The sequence below is a fragment of the Crocodylus siamensis genome, chromosome 7 (genome assembly GCF_052110815.1).
Source record: "Crocodylus siamensis isolate JL-2025a chromosome 7, ASM5211081v1, whole genome shotgun sequence".
NCBI classification, from domain to species: domain Eukaryota; kingdom Metazoa; phylum Chordata; order Crocodylia; family Crocodylidae; genus Crocodylus; species Crocodylus siamensis.
Genome location: NC_143401.1, coordinates 56,376,524 through 56,400,230, shown reverse-complemented (window position 1 = coordinate 56,400,230; position 23,707 = coordinate 56,376,524). Strand labels below are relative to the sequence as shown.

Here is a 23,707-nt window from a genome sequence, read left to right as displayed (position 1 = left end):
GCTGCTTGGGAGATGGCTGGATCTTGGCTTAGCTGTATAGCCTCAGTGTTGCCCTTCTAAAGTCTTTTGGTCGTACCAGTCAGAGGCCTGATAATTCCTGTCCTGGTCCACACTTCTTCCCACCTTATTTCTCTTTACTGGGCTGGGTTTTCAGTAATGCCAGTGTATCCAGTGATGTGGCCATAACCAGCTGTATCTGACAGCACAGCCCAGTAAGGCACAACTGTCATCTCCCCTGCTCCTAGCCACTCTTTCTTCTATTCTGGGCTCCATATAGCTCAGGCTTTGAACTACCTCTTCCAGATTGTTTCAGGGAGGTCTCTGTTTTGTTCTCTTGACTGAAATCCCTCTTAATAACCATAGCAACAAAGGACACTTTTACATATACTGTGGGATGCAGCACCAAGCGGTTTAATTAGTGACCTGTGTTAATTAAAAGTGATTGTGTGTCACATGATATGCAGCAGCATCCCTGTGCTGAAAAAATGGTGGCAGTGCACTTTGAATTAAAGTTCATTGAATGTGTTTAATTTCAAAATGCCCCACTGCCATTTTTTCAGCATGGGTGTGGCAAAGTGGGAACCCCTGACCAGCCACAGTGCTGGTCTCCTCACCTGCCTCTATCCTGGCATGCCTTGATGACACATAATTTAAGTGTTAATTATGTGGGAGGCTGCGCTTTGAATTCCCTGGTCTCCTGGGCCTATGTATGCAGCTCCAACCACCCCTGTACTGCATCCCAAGCCTCAAAGATGTTCCTAATAGCTGAGCTCTGCTCCGGCCTGAGTCTGGGCTCAACTCATCCCAGTGTTAGGCCTCTCGCTTTCTGCCCTATTACGGGCCACACTCATACCACCTCCCTCTCACTGAGGCCTCTCCTGCTCCACCTCCTCTCACACTGTCTCTCTCATACTGCACCTTTGCAAGGCCACTCTCATACCACCTCTTCTTTTTCCTGGGGCCACACTCACCCTGCCCTTGCCTGAAGGGTCCTGGGGCTCGTTTCCCTGTACTCTTCAGTCAGCAAGCGTGTGGCCTCTTGGGCCCCTCTTGCGACCCTCATCCGAGCGAGTGCTGGGCAGTTTGCAGAACGCTGGAGTGACTCTGCCTCTAGTGCCTCGCTGGGTTGCTCACCTATCTGCTGAATAAGGGGCTCATGACTCGCCCCATTGTTTACCTGCAGCATTTCCTCAGCTGCTCCAATCAGCCTCTGGCCCACCTGTGGCCTCAAGTGCCTGAAGGCTTACTTGGACCTAACCTGGTCCCCATGTTAGCAGGGTCTACCCTCAAGCCCCCTGCTCACCGGGACTCACTTTGTGCTCTTTTTTCGCAGGGTCTTATGTTAGGCCCGCCGATCATGGGGCCTCACTACACGCCCCTCTCGGCAGTTGCATGTTGCCACTATATCCTGGCCCCTAACTCCGGCCTCTCTCCTTAAGCTCCGAGCCCTTCATTCTCACTGGGCTCCTTACATACAGACACACAGACACACACACACAGTTGGGGCTCCTAGCCTCTGGGCACCTTGCCTCTTTGCTAGGCTCTATAGCCCTTGCTAGGTTCTCCAGGCCTCCCAACTGCCACTTACTTATTCCTATTTCAGACTGGCTCTTAGGGCTCTGACTTTGGCTCATGCAAGTGGGCCTCTGTAGAAGCTGAGAAGTCATGTCTCAACCATTTCCTTGTTTGCACATACAGCCTTATGTGTAACTGCTCATTGTTATGGGTAAATCTGAACATAACTCTGACTTTACACTGAGCTTGTGCCTGCAGAGTCACTGGGAAGACTTTTTGAGTGAATACTTTAATCATTAATGTTGCCACTTTTCATCAAGTGATTTGCTGGTGTTGGGAACTCCCTGAGATGAGCACACCTATGGCCAGGAAGCAAACATTTACAAAAGCATTTGATTGAAATTTGGTTTCTTAAAAATTGCCTTTACCTCAGAGTCCAGTACCATCAGAACCTCTGGTCCTTTATTTAGGAGGGGTTCTCAGGAAACCATTTATTTCTGTTTTAATTTGTCATGCTTTGCCAGCTTCACAATGTGCTGATCTACCCATTCATTCAGGTTATAAATGAGGTTCAGCAGAATTACATCCTTCCTCTCCACCCTGTTCCACAGTAATTAATATTAGTTGTTCTACTGCTGCTGGGTTTCTATGGAATGAATGGTGTAAGGAGGTTAAGGCAGTCATGCACTTCCTGGAAAAGCTGCAACCGCACACTGTCAGTGTTCAAAATAGGGATGGCAGCCTGAGGACTGTCTTAGTCAACTTGAAAGCATACTGGGAGCACATGGACAGCCATGTCGTTTTCTAACAAGGGAATTTTGATGACTTTCTCTGCTCATTTCCTGACTTCTAGTGCCATCACAGCAAGCTCAAGTTAATATGCTAGATCTCTTTCGGATTGTCTTCAGAACCATGTTTCTATCGTGTAGGAAGGAAATGACCCTCTGCAGGGAAAGCAGATGTAAGCATGGCCACTCGCTCTTCTGTAGAGCCCCATCATGTCCTCGTGCTCTGGAGTGCAGGCTTCTCTGGCTGGTGTTGTGATGACATACCTGAAACTACTGGGCAAATGTCATCATACTGTTGAGCCCAGGGGATATGTATGCCTCTCCCTGCTCTGATTTAATAGTGGAAGCACTGAGTTATTGGGGACTGTTTGGGTGAATGTGTGTATATATCTCAAAGCCTTCTTGCTGCTTGTTTTGCTTTAGATTATCTTTACATGGGGCTCTGAAGTTTGAGAGATTTCTCCCTGTCCTTTATTTTATCTCTCTCTTTCTTTTTCATCTGAACTATTAAAATTTAGAGGGCAGTCAAGTCCAGTCAGAAGTCCAGAAGACTGAAGGGAATCCAAACTCAAAGCATCCTTCTGGGCCAACATCTGGTCATGGTTTTGGAGTAAAAATTTCAGTGATATCAAGGTGTAGAAAGAATGGAAACCATGGCAAAAGCCTTATATGTAGAGTGAGGTGGGGCCAATAACTACAGGGATTAGATATTTTACCTAAACTCCATCCCTTGGTTACATGTAAAAAGATGGCCCTATTTTTGTTTCTAGTAAAGTGTTGCTCATTTTATAAAATAACCATGTACTCTGGGATCTTGGTAGCTTCCACATGGGAAAGCCCCAGGGTATGTGTAGTAGAAATCTGCAGGTGAGGTTGGGATAGCTGCATCCACACAAAGAGCTGTCAGGCTCTAAGGATGCTGAAGATTTGAGCTGAGAAGCATCAGCCATGCAAGCACATCAGTCGCTTCATTTGCCCTTTTGTGATTTTCATGAACACTAACATTCACTCTTGAAAGGAACATAGCCACACAGCTCTTGTTGGGATGCTGTTTTGTGACCTGTTTTGTACTGAATTTCTCTGGAGCAATCAAAGTGGTACTCTGCTTTGGCTGCTCTTTGCCATTGGCTCAGAGATGGTAGCTGCCATGACTGATGAAGGACCTGCAAGTTCTTTTGAAGCCTGTAGCAGGAGATGGGGTTAAATTGAATGGGAAAGTACTTGAACATGTGTAATCTGGTTGGTCAAGATGTACTGACATTAAGGCATGGAAAGTATGACAAATGTTTGGAGATGTCAGTGTAACATTAGTCTGTTCTTGGCACTAGGAGCCATGGTGACCTCACTGGAAATCAAGTGCATGGCCCCTGGCTTCTGGCCAAATGTTTTACCATTTGCAGAATTTGGTCCACTTGTGGGCTGAAGATTTGTCATTGGTAGTGTTTGTTTTCTCTTCTCATCACAGTAAAGACTTATCTGCATGCCCCTTATTCTTGACCAGGAAGGGCTGAGAAGGTAGATTGGTTTCCAGACTGATTCATTCACTTATTTTTCCCACGAGACTCAGTTGAGGTGATGTTCACCTCTCCACTGCGAACTGGGTTGAGACTGGCAGCCTATTCACACAATCAGTGTTTTCAGCAACTACTGATTGGTCCAGAGTCAAATCAACAATTGCAAGGTGAAAGGTTTGCAATCTATGACCTGTCCATTCTGCCACCTGGTCCAATATCATCCATGAAAAATTATGAAGGAAACTACAATGGGATTAGTCTGAGAAGAAACTGGCAAGTCAGACATGCAGTGGAAGATGTGAATAGGTGCAAAAGGAACAAGAAAGGCATCACATGTATTTTCAGTCCAGTTAAACAGGTGGTACATGGATTACAGCAGTTGCTGATGCACATGTCGAAGATGTAAATTATGCCCTCTCTTCTTTTAGTGTGAGAATCAGTCAGGAATGAATGTAAAAGTCACTGTGGGGGTGTGTGGTGAGATTCAAACAATATGTAATTTCAATACTTTCTGAGCCCATTTGCTTCCATGAGATATGAGCCAATGGGACATATGATAGGCTTCATTTGCATTAATTCCCAGGCAGCTGCAAGGACCATGTGTCTCAGCAGGGAGCTGAGCATGAAATATGATTGCAACAGCTCTAGTGTGTGGTTCTTCCCGTCTCATGACCACCTTCCTTTTGCTCTTTTTTGTGTCTTGCTCCAGGTTATGCTCCTGTCACAGGTATGTGCCACCCTCTACGCAGCTGTACTCTCAACCATGAGGATGGATTCTCCTCAGCATTCGTGGTTGCCCATGAGACTGGCCATGTGTGAGTCACTGGATATTTTTTCACTGCTGCCTGGTGGGTGTGTCTACACACGCACTAGATCTGGGAGCAGTTTCCCTGTGAGTAAAAGCTTCTGGGCAGGTATTCACACATTCAGGGAACTGGGAGCAGATTTGCTGCTAACGGCAGCAAACTGCACCTGATTCCTACGGTCCTGCAGTGGGTCCCTACTGCCACCAGGGGGAGCTCTATGCTCCCTGTGGATGCTAACCTGGGGGATGGCAGAGAGCACCAGGCTAGGAGGCAGCTGTCTCCTGGCCAGAGCTGGAACATTGCACCTCGCCTCTGGAGGGGGAGCGGCTGCTTGCTGCCAGGGTGGAGACAGTGTCCCCCCTTCCCTCCAGCAGCAGGGAGCTCCTGGCTCTGGCTTCTTGACTGTGGGCATGAGACTTAGAATGAGCTGCAGGGGAGGAGTAGGTCCCACCCCCCTGCCCTGATCCTCTGGTGGGGCAGCTAGCAGCCAGCTTGCTCCTAGCTGCCCTACTGGTAGATTGAGGCTGGGGGCTGGAACCAGCTCCACTCCTGCTGTTCTTTCCAAGCCCCATGCCTTGATCACCTGATCCTAGCACAGGACTGGGACCTGCATTCCGCTCATGTGGGGCTATTGGTCCTCTGATATGTCCTCCACAGGAGGTCTATATTGAGCAGATTCTTTTTGGTGTTGGGTGGTGGAACTGGAGCTTGCTCCATCCACTCCATGCATTGACCTGGTATTGCAGTGTTTCCAGGACCAGTGCAAAAAAAAAAACAAAACCAAAAAAAAACCAAAAACCTGCCCCCTGACCAGGACAGTTCCCAGCCCCCACCCCATGATTGCAGGGCAGGAGCTGGAGAGTGTTCCCTGCTCAGCTCTATGATTGCCTGTTCCCCACCCAGCATGTTCAGCTCTGTAACCTGTTCCCCAGCCAGCTCCACAATCAAGAAGCTGGGCTGGGAATGGGCTGCTCCATCCCCTCCAGCAGGGAGTCCCCAGCAACAGCTCCATAACTTCAGGGCCCATGCTGGGAGATCCTTATCTCTCAGCCCAAGTTCCACAGTTGTATGCATTTACATGTGCATATGCTCCCCATGACTTCAGAGCTTGGACTGGGAAATAAGGATCTCTCAGTGCTAGCCCCACTGTCATGGAGCTGGAAAATAAAAATTTCCCAGTCCCTGCTCCCCTGTCATGATCTCAGAGTGGGGGCTTGGAGCTCCTTGCTGCCAAGGCAGAGGGACATTGTCCCTGCCTGGGCTTTGGTGGCAGACCCCACCCCGGCAGCAGGCAGCTCCCAGGGGCAGGGATCAATCTCTTGCCCCCTGGTGGCCAGCTCACTGGGAGCAGATTTGCCCCCGGTCAGGCGTCTACCCGAGCACTACTGCTCAGTACCTAATTGCAAATAAATTTGCTACTTGCATTTGCAGGTAGCAAATTTACTCATGATTAGTGAGGTTTACTGCACAGTAAACACATGCACAAGTAAATGTACACACTTACTGAGCAATAAGTACACTACTTTTGCAGTAAAGAACCTCATGTAGATGCACCTGATGGTTCAGTAGGGTGTTGAGTGCTCCTAGCTTGCCTGTACTGACATGCATAGTAGAGTTGCCCTCTGAATGAGAAGCTGTTTTGTGCTGAAATAATGGCCTTCCAAAATAATAACGTGGCATTTGATAGTGGCAAACATAGGAAAGTAGTCATTTTGCATCATAGCTGGATTAATGAGGCACTCCAAAGTAGTTTTGCTTTGGCGTTTGCTGTTGACTCGTTTAAAGAGCTTAGAATCCGTTGCTTTGGTTTTAGCCTGTGTGGCTATCAAAAGCCTTTGAATGCTGCGTTTTACTTCTAAGCATGAATACTTGGTGAAGATGCAGAAAAGTGTCCAGAAATTCAAAAGCCATCTATTGTTCCTATATAGAAATAAAACCCCACATTCAGATGCCTTTAATTCCCACACTTAGTCTGGTGTGGTTGTTACAGGCATGCAGGCAACAGCAAGTTTTCTGCTTGCTTCTCTTTCGGGGTCAGCAGCCTCTTGGTGGGATATACAGTGTTCCCAGGTTGCTATATAGTAGAGTCCTGGGGTAGAACTGGGGGGAAAAAAGTACTTATAGTGACTAAAAGGACATAATTCCTGGTTATGGGAACCACCAAGCTGTGAACAAAGTGACAGAATCTCCATCAACTGAGTAACTTCAATTAGACTGGAAAAAAACACTCTGTCAGAGAGTGTAACAAGTAACCTTAATGAGAATAGATCTGATCCACCTTCTGTTCTTTTATTCTCACCAGCAGGGATAACGAGATTTATTTACATGTACTGTATCCAGGAGGAATCATGCACAATACTCGTTAATCTTATTACAAATACATAATTGACTATTCCTTAAAACTGTAAACCATAAAAATAGAAATTATCCTATCCTGGCAAAGGGAAAGTTGTGGACTTGTATGGAAGGGACACTTCTTGTCCATCCTAAGAGAATTTCAGAAGTTTGTGAAACTGTCCATAGAAAAATGGAGGAGATTGAGATGTCGTCAGCTGATTTTGTGACTCTGGATTGTAAGGTCTTAAAATTCAGTGGCCAGTCACACCCATGCTGGCTGGGAGGTGTCCTGCTCTGGGAGAAGACAGAATTCTCTCCTAGTGGCTGTTCTTTATCCCATGGGCTGAAAAGTTGAGTCCAGAGGAGAATGCTGGCTTTATTAAAAGGTAGAACAACTCCTCCATTGGTTTTTTCATCAACTGTAAAGCATTAAATATCCTGGACTGGATTGTTTTAGCGCATCTGGGATAGATTCTGGACACAGTACCTGGAGAGACTCTTTATTTCCTTTTATCCTTCTCAAATTATTTTTGTGTCCATTGAAACATGTGTCTACCAGAGAAACTGCAGCATAATCCGCTGGTGTAGCATGATAACTACATCAGTGGTGGGTAGTACAGATACTGAGTTAGCTTCATAATGTTAACTGTGAATAGAGTCACAAACAGGAAGCAGAATTTGGACATTTATGGCTATTAAATATAACAAACTGGTATGAAGCCAAAGGCTTTACTTAAGATCCCACAGCTGTTCCTTGAGCAGTCAAATCTGCTTTCAGTTTACAGCAAACTGCTGTCAGATGTTTAATTGGGCCAAAGCAATGGAGTCTTTAACTTAGTGTATCATCTGTGAATCAGTGGCTTTGAATCAAGCACATACATTGTATATTATGACTAAGTACAGTAAAGACATTAAACTGCTGGAAAGATAGTCTCCCAAAATCCTTATAGATCTATAAGGAAACATGGACAGGATGGGGAAAAAGACTTATCTGAGGAAAAAATGATGAGAAGGTGAAATCATGTGAAATTATTAAGACTGTTGGTTAAAGTTTCTCTAAATGAAGTTTATAAATCTGATCAGTGTTTCTGCATCATTGTTTTTGCCTGCGCTCAGCTTTACAGTGTACTTGGAGAGCACTGTTAGTTATAATGAATGCTGAGAAGTCCTCTTAGAATCAAATGGATCATTACTTGTTGGGACCTTTCTCATCTGCCCTACTTAAATTACTAGCAGATCCCTGGCCAGGGTCTCAGCTAAGAAGAGATTAGATGCTGGTGACGAAAATTTCCGCCAGGACAGAAACTTACACTGTGCCAGGGTTGAACTTACACTGTGCCCTGATCAGCCAGGGTTCTCCCAAGTAGCTACTTCCAAGTTCTAATGTCCATAGCTGGACAGTTCAGTTTTGGGCATCATATTCTTTCTGTATCTCATGCACTGTCCTGCACTGTTAGTGAGACTGGAATTGTGTGAGTGCTGGAAAAGTATTGATTGAATATTGGTCCAAACAATTTGAGATGTGCCAGGAATATGTCTTCTTCCTTGTCCAATCAAATTAAGGCTTATTTGGGAAATATCAGCATTTAAAATTCGACTGATGGCTGTTGCTTGTTGGCACACCCTAAGAAACACAACTCAAAGACTTTTTTAACAGGTTAGGTATGGAACATGATGGCCAGGGGAACCGATGCGCAGACGAGACCAGCATGGGGAGCATTATGGCACCATTAGTGCAGGCTGCGTTCCACCGCTACCACTGGTCCCGATGTAGCAAGCAGGAATTGAACCGATACATACAGTAGGTCACTTTTAATCATTGTGATTTAAAATTAGCTAGTGTATGAATTTGGTATACAAATGAATGTTACAGGCATTTATATGAATGTGTGTGTGCATGGAAAGATGAGAGTGGAAGCAAGGGTTCTGATTGCAAAGACACATAGCAAGGAAGGCAGCGACAAGAAGAAACTTGTATAGCAGGTGCCACAAGTGTTTCCATAGAGCTGTGGTGCTTGACTTTTTCCCTGGCAGGCCAAATGGGCAGTGCCCAGTCCCTCCATGGGCTGGATCCAGCCAGTAGTCCTGATCTGATGCTCAGGGTGGGTACAGCCCCATCCAGCTGCCTGAAGGGGGGCAGGTGGGCTCCAATTCAGCTGCACAGGGAGAGGGGGCTTGGTTCAGCCCTAGCCTGGCCACATGTGGGGGGGACACAGTGGAGAAGAAGGCATGGCCTGGCTCCAACCCAGACCTGCGGGAGGGAGGAGGCATGGCCCAGCTCTAACCCAGCCCTGCAGAGAGAAGGGGCCATGGCCCAGCTTCAAGTTAGGGAATGGGGAATAGCTCAGCCCCATTTGGCTGCGTGGAAGGAAGGGACATGGGAATTTAATAACAGGGGAGGGTTACTGTGTTAATGGCCACTGCTTCTGCACTGCCAAACTTTTTGACATGTGGGGAGCCCCACAGGCCAGACGCTGTGGGCCAGAGATTGAACACCCCTGCCTTAAACGCTTAGCTCTGAGCTTGGAAACATGACCTTGAAGCTAGTAATTGCTTTAGCTTCTATGTTAAAGCTCCGTTGCTACCATATATGCCTTCTGTTTGTCTGATAAGTCTGTATACATTTTACTATTTAAAAAGTAATAATGGAAGGAAATCCCCTGGGAACCTGCCCCTAAAATCTTGTCCTTAGTTGCCATTTAAAAATGTTTACTGGTGCACTTAGTCACCTTGGATAGATAGAGCTGATCAGAAAAAGATAAAGACATAAGTGGCTTCTTTCACTTGAAATCTTCTGACAAGTCAGAGGGACACCTCAGATGTTGCGGGTGTCATTGGAACAGGAGATCGCAAAAAGTCTCAGTGGATGGTTTGCCGAGAACAACTCACCCATGCAAATTCAAGTGAATTATTACTAATTCTAGGGCACAGCTTATATTAAGTTCTTGTAGTTCACAAGTTTTTTGTCTGCATTGCTTTGCCGAACCTTAAGGCTGGCTAATGTCTTGCATCATATACTGAACTGAAACACTTCAGGAAGTTTTGCACTTGTTTAAAGTAAAGTTTAAAAAGAATTACAGGGGGCATCTATGTATAACCAGCTGACCCCAGCCTGGATTTGCTTGTACATCAGCCTTTTTATCTTAGGTGAAAAAAGTATCAGTCAATTCTGGAGTGCAATCGTTTGGCACGGTTTGTAACAAATGTATTTACTAGCAATTTAGAGTTATTTGACAACAGCAAATAGGTAGCTGGTGGATAACCTGTTGTTCTTAACTCCAGGGGAGGAATAGTTAAGGGAGAATGAGGTCTGATATCAGAAGTGTTGGATCAGAGGCCCACTTGTAGCGCTCCCAGGCTCTGACATGATGTTGGTGGAAGCTAGCTGTGACCTTCTTAAAGCTGATAAACAAATGCACATGATAGTGGTGGCTAGTGTTAGAGTGAGGACCAAGGGAGTGAAGATTCTTTAGCAGGGGAGGGACAGGGACATAGAAAAATGGAAGGGACAAAGGAAGGTGCAATTAAAGCAAGGAAAATTTGTCACATTCAATCTAACTTTGTCTTTGCCTGGCATCACTGCAGTTCCTACGACTGCCTCCTAGATGATCCCTTTGAGCACCAGTGGCCCAAGCTACCAGAGCTCCCAGGAATCAATTACTCGATGGATGAACAATGCCGCTTTGACTTCGGTGTGGGTTACAAAACATGCACAGCTGTGAGTATTGCTTCTGTTAGCAGGGTATGGAAAGGAGCTCACTTTGTGGAGGAGGGTACTAAAAGAGTCAGTGGATGTCTTAGTGGTCCTCTGGAGGTTATTGAGCTATAGATATTAGAAGCTTGCCATGTGTAGGTATTCCAGGCTTTGGAAGCATCTCTGGTCTATAGTTCTGGCGTTGTTTATTAGGTCTATTTTGTTTCTAGGGAGGATGAGCATGCAGAGTGGAGACTGGCTGCAGTCTTTCCCCTTTACCACATTTGATTAGAAGTGATAGTGTCCATAAAGCAAGTAGTACCTTCTGCCTGTCCTCATGGTAGTGTTTCAACAGATTTATGTATTGAGTTTGAGAAGGGAGACTGCAGATCTGAGGGTCTAGATCTGTTTATACCCAAATCATCTGAGAGAGAGGAGAGGCTTAAGTGGGATAAAAACAGGCATTTTGCAGTGAACTTCTTGGAATTGCTCCATGTCTACCTTGTGTCTAAGTCTCTGCAGTGGGACAGGCTCAGAGTTCTCGACTTCTTTGCTTTTGGTCATAGTTTCAGGGTTGGGGGCAGTTAAGGTTGGTATATGTCTACCCATTAAAGTAACAGAAGGGCTCTTGTTTACTTCACAGTTCAGAACCTTTGACCCTTGCAAGCAGCTGTGGTGCAGCCATCCAGACAACCCTTACTTCTGCAAAACCAAGAAAGGGCCCCCCCTGGATGGGACCGAATGTTCCTCAGGCAAGGTACCTGCAGTACTGGGCATAGTAGAGGCTGGATTCACTATTACTAGGAAACAGATGTACTTCTGCTCAGCTTGGGTCAGAGATGTATATGCATACACATAATCACCTATGTAAATACACTGATCCCTGCACAGTTTCCTTGCAGAGTGGAGGCATGGGTGGACAGGGTGGGGGAGGAGGGAAGAGATATATAGGCTTTTGCATTAGTCTGCATGTTGAAAATCATGCATCTCTTCCGTTTTATTTGAAAAGGTGAGAAAGATCTGTTTTCTTAGAAACAAAAGTGAGTATTTAAGATGCATCCATGCTAGGGAATATATTGTAATAATTCATTCAGAATCTTTACCATGTATGTGGCATTTGGTCTTTTCTTCACTTAAAAAGTATTCTTATTTTTTGTTTTCCTCCCTAATAATTCAATATCCCAGTGTTCAAATAAGGGCTTTTGTTCCTCACAGACCATCTTTCTTCTTGTTTGATTTTAAAATGAAGCTGTGCAGCTGGCAAATGTTATGACATGACAGTCAGTGCCATAGCAACAGACTGTGAGGTCATCAGTCTAGGAGTATGACTTCATCACAGGATCAGACTATTTTAGGGTAGTATGCTATTACTTCCATTACCACAGCATGCAGTTGCTTATGAGTCAGAAGAGCAGCTGGATTGCCTGGGACTCTTTGCTTATCCACACATGGGCCAGGTACAGACATTACACTTTTACTGATATAAGTGATGGGAAACCAGTCTATACCCCTAACAGAACAGACGTTCAGCACACAAAACTGGTCTATACCCATAACAGAAAGGAAGCTCAGCACACACAGGCTGGTTTAAAACTAGTGGAACCCTATCTAAGATTTGCACACCCACCAAAGGGCAAATTTGTGTTCTGTTCAGTACCAATATAAACTGTGCTGCTTACAGAAAACCACACTTAGATTGATTCTGCCTCAGTCAGGCTTTTTGAAGGTCTGTACCTAGCCATGGAAGTCCCAAAGGCACTAACAACAGGAAGGTTGGCATTTTGGAGAGTCTGCTGAAAGAGTGAATCTACTGTAAGGGCAGTGAAGATCCATATGGATAGAAGACTGTTAGATGTCAGAGGGTGAAGCAATCTCTTACATCTGAGCAATGCTGAGAATGAAATCTTTTCAAGTAAACTGTTTAACATGATCAACATTTTTAATAACAGCTTCAAAATGAATCACATTGATCTCTCTGTAAATGCTGCCATATTGAATGGCTAGCACTTGAATGAACACTGCCAAGAACTTAGAACTATATTATTAATAATGTCTGTCTATGTGTTACATACAGTGCTGGTGAAAGGTGCCAGGCTGAAACATCTGAAGGCTGAAATCCTTGTTTCTACACAACATGCCTAGCACAGCAACAGCAGTAACATCATTCTACTAGAGTTTCTCAGCCTTGATCAGGTGTGATCACTTCTAACGGTCAAAGGTCGTTCAGTCTCCAGGCCCATTTAATTTTGTATCTCTCTGGGAATCCTTTTCTCCAGGGAATCTCTGGTGAGGCTACAGACTTATTTCTTAAAGGCCACTGAAAAGACAGCCTTATGTTTCTACCCCAGAATCAAGCTGAAAGGTCTCCACTATATCCATGTTTTTATTGTTATTACAGGAGTACCTACAAACCATAGTTCAGATCAAGGCTCTGTTGTGCCATGCACTGTTTAGACACCTAGGCTGTGTCTACAAGTGGTGTGGATATTTGTTTCCCTGGGGACAACGTGCGCTGCCACTAGTTGTCCCTGGGGAATGCCCATGCCACTTGCACTCTGGCACATGGCAAGTTACCCCAGGGATGGTAGGGGAGCCTGGGGCTAGCACTGGGCTGGCCCCAGCAGCCTTATCTGGGGACCTACAGGGGCTGCAGCAGTGACAATTCTGCTGTGTGGAGCCTGGCTGGCAGCTGCAGCATGGCTCCAGGTGGCCTAGCTCCGCTTTTGAGCAGCACACGGTCACTGCCTGTGCATGCACTGCTTCACCATTTTTCTCTACCATGTGCGCATCACAGAAGTGTCTGTGGTGCCACGTAACCGCATGGCTGCATTTGTCTGGACATGGCCGTAGTAAGAGCTGGTCCTTGCCCCTAGGAGTTTATAATCTACATATAACAGAAAAACAAAAGATGATAGATGAAATAGTGGTGAAGCAACTTACCCAAGAGCTTACAATGGAACCCAGGTCCCCTGGATTCTTGGCTAGTATCTCAGCCAGTGCTCCTCTTCATGCACGTAGCCAGCTAAGGTTGCTAAAGTATTTACTAATTTAATATTTTATTCAACTTTCTTTTACCCCAAAACTCCTTTCCTGGCCATTTGCACCTTGGCAGTTTTGTTTTAGAGACAGTTTTCTGTGACGTACCTGTCAATATGGCTCCTTCAGGGACAGAAACAAACCATTCATTAGAAGCTACCAAATGCTTGAAGAAAAGTAATTTCTCATTCAGAATATGGCTTTCTTCTTAAAAGGTGAAATCCTGAAATGCATGCTCCATTTTTTTGCTATAGTGAGATTTCCCTCACTGGTAATCATAGAATCAGTCAAAGAATCATAGAAAGGTACAATTGGAAGGGACTTCCAAAGATCATCTAGTCCAACCCCTTGCCTGTGGCAGCATCATCCTTCCCATCAAGCCATCCTGTACAACCCATAATGTAAACTCTACATAAAACTACCATCAACCCTGATATAACATAGCCATAACAGCCTAACTTTTCACAAATAAAGCAGGGAAACCATGGCAGCCAATGTCCTGCTTCTATAAAAGGTTGTCAGTATATGCTCAAGAGATCCCAGGTAGAGGGACATGCCCCCCACTACAGAGGAAAGCAACCCTTTTCACCCCCAAGTCCATACCAGTCTGACCATGGGATAAAATTCCTTCCTGACCCCAAATATGGTGATCAATCTGACCTTGATTAGAGGGGCAAGACCCTCTAGCAAGGAGCCTCTGGTTTTGATCCCACCAGAAGCATTGGCACTCCCCAGCCTTGGCTGTAGCCAGCACCCAATGCCTTTGGGGAAGGTTTAAAAACATCCTGACACATGTAGCAGAAAGAGGGGAAGGGAGTAACCAGCAAAGCCTAGAAACATGGGAAATACTCATAGTAGAACACAGGCATAGCTACACCTGGATCATCCCTGACTAGTGGCTGTCCAACCTCTTCTTGAACACCTCCAGTGGTGGGGAGTCCAGAACTTCCCTAGGCAGTCTGTTCCACTGCCTCACTGTTGTAACAGTGAAGAGGCTTTTTTGGATATCCATTCTAAACCCACTTTACTGCAACTTCAAGCTGTTGGTCTGTATCCTCCTCAACGCAGCAAGACACAAAAGCTGCTTTTCCTCTTTTTTATGGCAGCCCTTCAAGTATTTGAAGGCTGCTATCATGCCCCCTCTGAAGCACCTTTTCTGTAAACTGAACATGCCTAACTCCTTCAGCCTCTCCTTATATGACATGCCTTCCAAGTCCTTGATCATCTTTGTTGCCTGCCCCAACCCTCTCTAACTTCTCCAGCGCCTTTTTAAAATGTAGAGTCTATAACTGCACACAATACTCCATGAGGCCTAACTAGTGATGAGTAGAGAGGCACTATTATAGTTACATAGTTGGTAGGGTTGGAAGGGACCTGAGCAGATCAAGTCTGACCCCCTGCCATGGCGGGAAAGAGTACTAGGGTCAAACGACCCCAGCAAGGTGTTCATCTAGCCTTGTCTTAAAGACCCCCAGGGTAGGAGCCAGCACCACTTCTCTTGGAAGTTGGTTCCAGATCCTAGCTGCCCTGACAGTGAAGTAGCACCTCCTGATATCTAGCCTAAATCTACCCTCTGCCAGTTTGTGACCGTTATTTCTTGTCACTCCTGGTAGTGCTCAGGAGAGCAGGGACTTCCCCAGTGCCTGCTGGTCCCCTCTGACTAGTTTGTAACAGGCAACTAGATCCCCCCCCCTCAGCCTTCTCTTGTGGAGGCTGAACAGGTTCAGGTCCCTTAGCCTATCCTCGTAGGGCCTGCCCTGCTGCCCCCTGATCATGTGAGTGGCCTTCCTTTGGACCCCCTCCATGTTGTCCACATCCCTCCTGAAGTGCGGTGCCCAGAACTGGATGCAGTACTCCAGCTGTGGCCTGACCAGTGCCGCATAGAGGGGAAGAATCACCTCTTTGGACCTGCTCGAGATGCATCTGTGGATGCATGACAAGGTACGGTTGGCCTTCCTGACTGCATCCCCACACTGCTGGCCCATGTTCATCTTGGCATCAATGATGACTCCAAGATCCTTTTCTGTCTCTGTACCAACAAGAATGGAGTTCCCCAGCCTGTAGGTATGGTGCTGGTTGTTCCTCCCCAGGTGCATCACTTTGGACTTGTTGGTGTTGAATCCCATCCTATTCTCATCTGCCCACCCCTGTAACCTGTCTAGGTCTGATTGCAGCCTACTCCTCCCTTCTAGCGTGCCCACATCCCACACTGCCGGCCCATGTTCATCTTGGCATCAATGATGACTCCAGGATCCTTTTCTGCCTCTGCACTGATGAAAAGGGAGTTCCCCAGCCTGTAGGTATGCTGCTGGTTCTTCCTCCCCAGGTGCATTAGCTCCCATGTCTTTCGTTTAACACTTCTATTAGGTGACTGTATTGATGCATCCTAAAACTGCACTCGCTTTTTGTGTGGCTGCATCACACTGCAGGCTCATAGTGAGTCTGTTATCTACCAAAACTCCCAAGTCCTTTTCCATAGTGCTGCCATCCAGCCAGGTGTCACACGTTTTGTATTTGTGTTTTTGATTATTCTTCTTGAGATGAGCATTTTGCTTGCAGAAGGGCTGAGGAAGGTCTTTAAGTTCGTGCTTGACTATTCTTGCTTTATTACTCCATGGAACTTAAAATTGAGAATATGTAAAAAGCTGAGAAACTTGAATGAATACCAACAGATTTATCCAGTTCAGGTGCAGACTGCCTACTGCAATGCTAATAAACATTACTAATATGATTCAGGCTGGAGGGTCTGGACTGGGTGGGTTAAGAGTTGAGGGAAAGCCATTCTCTGAACCCCGAAACAGCTTCAGTAAAAGGATTTTAAAGGGCCTGTTTTCCACAAGGATGCTCTAATGCCATGTGTTCGTCAATTAGCATCTTCTAGCAAAATTGGTATATTCCTGGGTAACAATCTACACTTGCTCTTTCTGTTTCTGCAGTACTGCAGCAAAAGTATGTGAATGTATCTGAGAAACTGAAATACAGAATGGCCACTGGTCATTCATGTCCGTGAGATTTAAATGCACTCACGCACACACTGAATCAGATTTAGTCCTCAGCTGGTGTAAATTAGCATGTTAATATATGACCTCATTTGAACTATGACATATTTGCTCAGCTGAGAGCCAGCTCTGCCTGTTTAGAAACTGGAAGGTAGTTTCATCATTTTCCAACAGTTCTTGAGGACAGGCAGATTCTGAGGGTAAGCTACTTGACAGTGTTCCTTTTGAGGCATTTTTGTACTGTTAGTCCTGGCCAAAGAGCAACTCAGTCCTCTTGTTCAAGGGTTGGCAACCTATTCAGATCCAGTCCACAGAGTTGTTTTATCCAGCTTATGAAGCCACAACTTCAGCTGTATTTTGACAATTGGGAGGCTTTGATGGTGTTTCTGCAGTGGGGGCCTTTGCCTGCATGGTGGCTTGGTGGCAGAAAGAAGTGGTGGTGGCTGGGTAGTGAGGAGAAACAGCTGTGATGGTAGTGGCAGCATCAAGGAGCCAGGTCAGAAGGGCCAGCCTACCTCAGTCTGAACTGGATAATTTTGGTCTGCCACTCCTGAAGTATTTCCAACTCCTGCTTTTGTGGCAAAGTTGTAGGATTTGATCATTTTCCTGCCTGTTTAAACATGAAGCTGGGACAGTTTAAAAATATGAGACAATAGCCAGTCACATGACAGCAGAGGGGTATATCCTGCAATCATTAATAATAAGATGCAGTGAAATCAGGCCCCAAACCAGATTCAACCAAACCTGTGACTCAGGTCCTGGGAAGAGAAGATGTCTCTTTGTGCCATTGCATTGCTGGAAATTGGGTGTGGACATTGCACAACCAGTGCAAAAGGATCATCCTAGTACTGGCGCATCTTTCAATTTTCCCTACCTTGCTGCCAGCACACAGGAGATAGATGTGGGGAGGGAGGCATGGTCAGGACACCTCTATATTTATCCAGCACTGCTGTGGATCCCCTCCACTCTTGAGCAACCATTATAATGTAGGGCAGCCCCAGCACCTGCTTATGAACTTAGATGTGTACTGCTTGACTGTGGTTGAGGTCAGGACCTCAGTTAAAGTTCATGAAGATTAATCTCTTTTTTGGGAGAGATTCTGTTATGAGGTTTTCTAAGTTCTGTGTTTGTGAGAGTGAAAAGTCCATTGCATTAGTAAGGAATGAGCAGAACAGAAGCAAGAGCTGTGTGAACCCCCCACATTAAAGTTCTCCAAGTGAACCTCAATCCTGGCCTTTATAGTCCTTTCCTGTGTGACTCCTGGGACACACCCACACAGTGAATCCTGCTGTCCCATTTCCAGCTCTCTTCTGAAGAAAGGCTAGTTTTTACCTAATGGTCTATGAACAACTGGAGATGAGGAGGAAGGCAGCAGAACAACTTGCCTTTCACATGTGACCTATGTCAGGATTTGGATTTGGCTTTCTGGAACTGATGGGGCCATTATTTTATTAACTCCATGCCATCCAAATCCCTTGAGACCTTTGTTTATTACTGTGGCTGCTAGGCCTCGAATAGTCGTTCTCATGCGACCTTCGCCCTGGTGTTAGATGTAAGGCGCCTTACAGACTCATGTTGCAGACCGAGCAGATGTCTCTCCCTCGAGTCACCTCCCCCATTCTTGCATGCCACAACTTGTTGTTCCTCAGTAGGTGGGGTTGGTCATCAAGTGTACTCGTGGCCTGTGGTTTGCCCGGCGGTCATTCACAGGGCTCCACCAGCCCTACACCCCAGCCTCATGCCTCCTTCAGCACGTTGTCCTTCCGTTGGCCTCATCCTCTCTGGTAGGATAACGCCTCACGGCTTGGCGTCTAGATGCCTATGGCCAAGTTCACCCATGTGAGCCTGCCCCTCGACCCTCCTTGCCTCCACCCCTTATTTCGGGGAAACACAAAAAAAAATGTCCAAGGCTCCTCCTTGGCCCTGTTCCTTGGGGATACCCACACTTTCCACTCTTCCTCTTCGCACGGGGTAACTAAATAAAACATATTAACAAAACACAGAATAATGAGCCACTTCCTGATGTGGCTGCACCCTGCTCCCTTACTGTCCTTCCCCTGGCTCTAGTTGGGGGAGCGGCGCTTTACTTCTGGTCTGTCGCTTCTAGGATTCACTCCTATTCTCCCATTGGCCCGGCTGGGACCGGCGGCGATACCCGCCCTGATTGTAAACCCCTCGGGGCTCTCCCGGGGTCTTCTGCCTCTGGCATGTCTCCCTCCTCGCCCTGGTCATCCCAATACTCCCACCTGGGGTCTGCTTGGACTCTGGGTGCAGCTCTGGTTCCAGCCCTGTGGCTGGCATGCCTGTTGCTCCCTTGCCATCCTGTGCGTACTCCTGTCGGGGTGTTCTGCCCCACACGGCAAACGTCTGCCCCCCAGCTCATCAGGCTCCATGGGTCCCGTGGGGAGGATCCTTTCCTCTCCCTGTGGCATCTGCAGCTCCCCTCTTGTGCTGCTCTCCCTCCTTCCCTCCGCGACATCAGCCACCACTTTTATTTCTGCCAGCTGGCGTCTGAAGGTGACGTCACCGGCCAGCCTTAATTGAATGAAGAGGCGGCTGATGAGCTGCGTGGGCTCTTCCTTCCCCCCCGCTATGCTGCATCTCCTGCTGCCGGTAGGTACCCCTCATTACTTCTTTCCCTGGGACATAACCCTCCCCGCCAGCTGCTTTGTGGCGGTTCCGCGAGATGCGTGCCTTCGTTACCTGTGGTCATATGAGGGGGCCGACACCCTTGCCGATAGATGCCTCGTCTCGAGCCCTCATCACACTAGACAAGAAGTCAGCCATTATGTTGTCATTCCTGGGATGGTATATTATATGGAACTTATTCTATGGAACTAAAAAGGTTGCAATGCCAATGCCCACCTCATTCGTGCATTATCAGTTTTGGCAGAGCTGAGCCATTTAAGGGGCGCATGGTCAGTGATGAATATAAACTCCCTCCCGAGTAAGTAATAACAAAAGAGCTCCACCACCCACCGGATAGCAAGACATTCTTGTTCGATTGTCACGTACCTAGTTTTGGCTGGCAGCAATTTCTGACTTGCATAGGCCATGGGTTGTTCCATGCCCGTGTCTCGTTGGGTCAGTACTGCCCTGATAGCGATTTCAGAGGTGTCCGTCTGTAATGTACAGGGTTTATCAAAATTAGGGATGTGTATGATCACATCTTCGCGTAGGACCTTTTTTAAGGCCCGAAAACTTTGTAACATCTTCCCCTTCCATTTGACCCCCTTCCGGTTTGACCCCTTTAGGGCCTCAGATAGAGGTGATGCTATTTTTGAGAATTGTGGGACGAATCTACGATAGTAATTCACCAGGCCCAGGAAGGATCGTAACTGTTTGAGTGTTTGCGGGGCTTGAAAGGTGTGGATAGCTTTGACCTTATCCTCCAAAGTTCGGATGGTCCCTTGTCCCATGAGGAACCCTAGGTACTTTGTGTGTCTGTGAGTGATCATGCACTTGCAGGGGGTCGTGGTCAAATCTGCCCTTCTTAATTCGGTCAATACAGCTCTGAGGGCTTGTTGGTTCTGGCCCTGTGATTTCGTGAATATGACAATGTTGTCGATGTACGCCGCCGCATATTCTGTGTGTGGCACCAGAATGCACTCCATTAGCTGTTGGAAGGTGGTGGCGGCCCCGTGCAGTCCAAACGGCATCTTTACAAACTCATATAGACCCCAGGGTGTTCCAAAGGCCGTTTTGGGGCAGTCGCGCGGCCGCCTGGGGATCTGCCAATATCCCTTGGCCAGGTCTAAGATAGTTACGAACCGAGCTGTCCCAATTCATTCCACTAATTCCATTACATGAGGCATGGGGAAGGCATCAAATGTAGCTATTTTGTTTAACCTTCGGTAATCCACACAAAGCCTTAAGGTCCCATCTGGCTTCTGTACCGGTACTAGGGAACTTCGCCAAGGGCTTTGGGAGGGCTTAATGACACTAAGTGCCTGCATCTTTTCCACCTCTTTACGTACCTCTTCTGTTAGATGATGGGGTATCGGCCGCCACCAATCCCGCACAATTGCGCCTGGGGGGTGTATGGATGGAGTGGTATGTGTCTCTTATCCATCCGGGATCCTCCAAAAATACCTCCTTAAATTCCTCAAGGAGGTTCTGCATTTCAATGTTTTGTGTTGCAGTTAGCTCATCACTTATGCAGGTCCTTCAAAGGCTCTGGGACCCCTGGGCCTGTGTTGACTTCTTGAGGTCCAAGGTCATCTGCTGTCTGTTCCATGAACGCAGCCCACCCTTCAGGTTGTTGCCATTCCTGTAACAGATTAATGTGGTAAATCTGTCTGTTTCGCTGGTGACGTGGGCGGTAAACCTCGTAGTCAACCGGGCGGACTTTTAGTAGAAATTTGAATGCCCCTTGCCACTGGGTTAGCAGTTTGCTATGTGAGGTGGGTAACAGAACCAGTACCTTCTGCCCCGGTTGAAACTCCTGTTCCTTCAAGTGTGAATCATACTTTTCTTTCAGTCATTGCTGGGCCTGTCGCAAATTGTCTGAAGCCAGTTCTCTTGCGCTCTGGACATGGCGTTGGAATGCTTGTTGATATCTTGATGGGTTGGAGACAACCGTGGGGCCACATTCCCAATCTTCTCAGAGGATCTGCAACAAGCCCGTGGTTGGTGGCCTAATACAAGTTCAAAAGGAGAATACCCTAGAGACTCTGATGGGGCATCCCTGAGCAAGAACAAGGCCAGTGGGAGCATCAGATCCCAATGTCGTGGGTCACCCTGTATGCATTGTCTCAACACCTTTTTCAGGGTCCCTTTAATCACTCTACTAATCCATTGGTCTGGGGGTGATAAACAGACGTTCACAGATGTTTGATCCGCAGGGTTTGACACACCCCCTGTAGGACTTCAGACATAAAGTTCTGCCCTGGTCCATCAGAATCTCATGCAAAATCCCCATGTGAGCTATCCACTTCACCAACTCCTCCGCAGTCTGAGGAGCCATTACAGACCTTAAGGGCACCACGTCGGGGTATCTAGTTGCATAATCCACAATCTAGTTGCATATATCCAGTATATACTGGTACCCACTACTGCTGCGAGGTAGCGGCCCAACGACGTCCATGGCAATTCGTGAAAAGTGCAGGTTGATTACGGGCATTGGTCTTATTGGGGCTTGGGGTGCCCAGTCTTCCCTTGCCTTTTGGTACAGGGGGCACCCCGCGCATTGACAGGCCATGTCTTCTCTCATCCTTGGCTAGAAAAACCACCGGGATATCTTGTCCATGGTTTGATCCCTCCCCATATGACTGTGAGAAAGAGAAAGAGTCACAGGGCTTCAAAACATAAGGGCTAAACAAAGGCTCAGCAGCCCTAGGTCCACAGCCCCAAAGAGCCCAGCAGAAATCTCCTTTACCCAGGTGTTTCTGGAGAGGAGGGGCAGGGAGCTCCAATGCTGGTATAAAGAAGAGCCTGGAACAGGCAAGGAGGGAGAGCGAAGAACCAGAAGGAGGAGGAGGAATGAGCTGACACATGATGCAGGGAACTCTGAGAGTGACGTGGAGAGCCAGTAGGAGATTCTTGCAGAGAGTAAGCCTCACAGAGGGAACTCAAAGCAAGGACTGCTGACCTGGTGGGGCTTAAAACTGTTTGTTACCACACCGGGATCTGGCGGATCCAGCAGAGTTTTGTACTGTAAAGTACCTAATAGAGGGGCACTATAGAGTTGTGGTACCGTAAAGTCCCTAAAAGTGGTACAAGCCAAAATGGTGTCACTGATGGACCTAATGTGATAAGGGGAATCATGACAACCTCAACAAGAGGCTGAGAGAGAGCCACCAAAGAGAGGAAAGGGGCAGAAAAGAGGGACTGACCTCACAAAAGTCAATTTTGTTTGCTCTCGGCTAAAAGTAGCCGGAGCAATAACCCAGGCCAGGAGTGCCTGGTTTTGTTTTCTTGTTTTCCTGTTTTTGTTTGGAATGGAGGTCAAGTTGAAAGACCAACTGGCTAATCAGATCACGGTGGAATGGGCGAGGGTGTAGGGATGGTGGAGCCCTCAGGAACGTAGGACCTTCGTGGGATGACGGTGGGACGACTAATGGGACTACACAACCAGGTACTGAACCAACTCCTTTAACACCAAGTTGTGGCAGGTGAAACGTGGATGTGTAGAGCTCCAATTAGAAAACGTCTCACTTGAGTTGACTGGCAGGTGGTGTCCTACAGCTCTGCAAGTAATGGAGATACTTGACAATGACCTCTGACTGGATTGGCGTGTGCCAATTGCCACACCGCCTTCCAAAAGCAAGAGGGCACCACTAGTTGTACTCTGTCTTCCTTATCCACCCTGCCAGTTTGGACCCGATACAAGAGGTTGTGTCTCACCTCAAAATGAATCCTGGGGTTGGAGACTGATGCAGGCTGTTGAGAATCACCTCCCGCCTGTGTCCACAGTTCCTGTAGTTTGGGATTTTCTTCCTGCGCTTGCCGGAACTGTTGGGTTACTGGCAATGTCTTGGAGGTCCGCCACAGCATCACCATCTCCCTCATTGCATCCCCCTCCTTCCTCTGAGTCACCGAGCCACCCCCTCGCATCTTTAAGGCTCTGTGAACTACCTCGACATTTTGCACCCGATCCATGACATCGTATAGTGGAGCCCAGTCTCAGCCCAGGAGCATGTCGCAAGCTAGACGGGGTGCAAGGCCCACCAACAACTCCCCTTGGTATTCCATAACTCTGAGATTTGCCCACACTCAATGTATTTTCTGCTTTTCCCCATGAAGGCAAGACACCCTTACCAGCTTCACCGAGCAATTGGGGATATCTTTCAAAAGGTTGGCCTTAACAAGCAACTGAGCGCAACTGGAATCTAACACAGCCCACACCGGGTGCCCCTTGATCCAGGCCCTTACTACTGGGCATCCCCATACCGGGCTCTCATCCCCTGCTCCAAAGCTACAATCCATGGGCTCCCCCTGAATGGACTCCTTAGGGGACTTGACCACCCCTTGTGAGGGGCCATGTGATCGCCACCTCTCAGAGGCACGCCCTGGACAC

At 47.2% G+C, this 23,707-nt stretch overlaps 1 protein-coding gene and 1 pseudogene across 8 annotated transcripts in view; both read left to right on the top strand.

Moving 5' to 3' along the window:
• Positions 1–23,707, top strand: part of ADAMTS14 (ADAM metallopeptidase with thrombospondin type 1 motif 14) — a 212,197-nt gene that overhangs the window by 85,273 nt on the left and 103,217 nt on the right. For all 8 annotated transcript variants that reach the window (XR_016443452.1, XR_016443454.1, XR_016443453.1 and 5 more), the window contains exons 7-10: positions 4,527–4,632; positions 8,618–8,761; positions 10,546–10,678; positions 11,298–11,411. Coding sequence is in view for 5 of the 8 variants with exons in the window: in XM_090057043.1 (XP_089913169.1) it covers positions 4,527–4,632; positions 8,618–8,761; positions 10,546–10,678; positions 11,298–11,411 (497 nt within the window). In the remaining 3 variants the exon portion in view is untranslated. The remainder of the gene's footprint in view (positions 1–4,526; positions 4,633–8,617; positions 8,762–10,545; positions 10,679–11,297; positions 11,412–23,707) is intronic.
• Positions 5,178–5,394, top strand: LOC149859835 (U2 spliceosomal RNA; annotated as a pseudogene).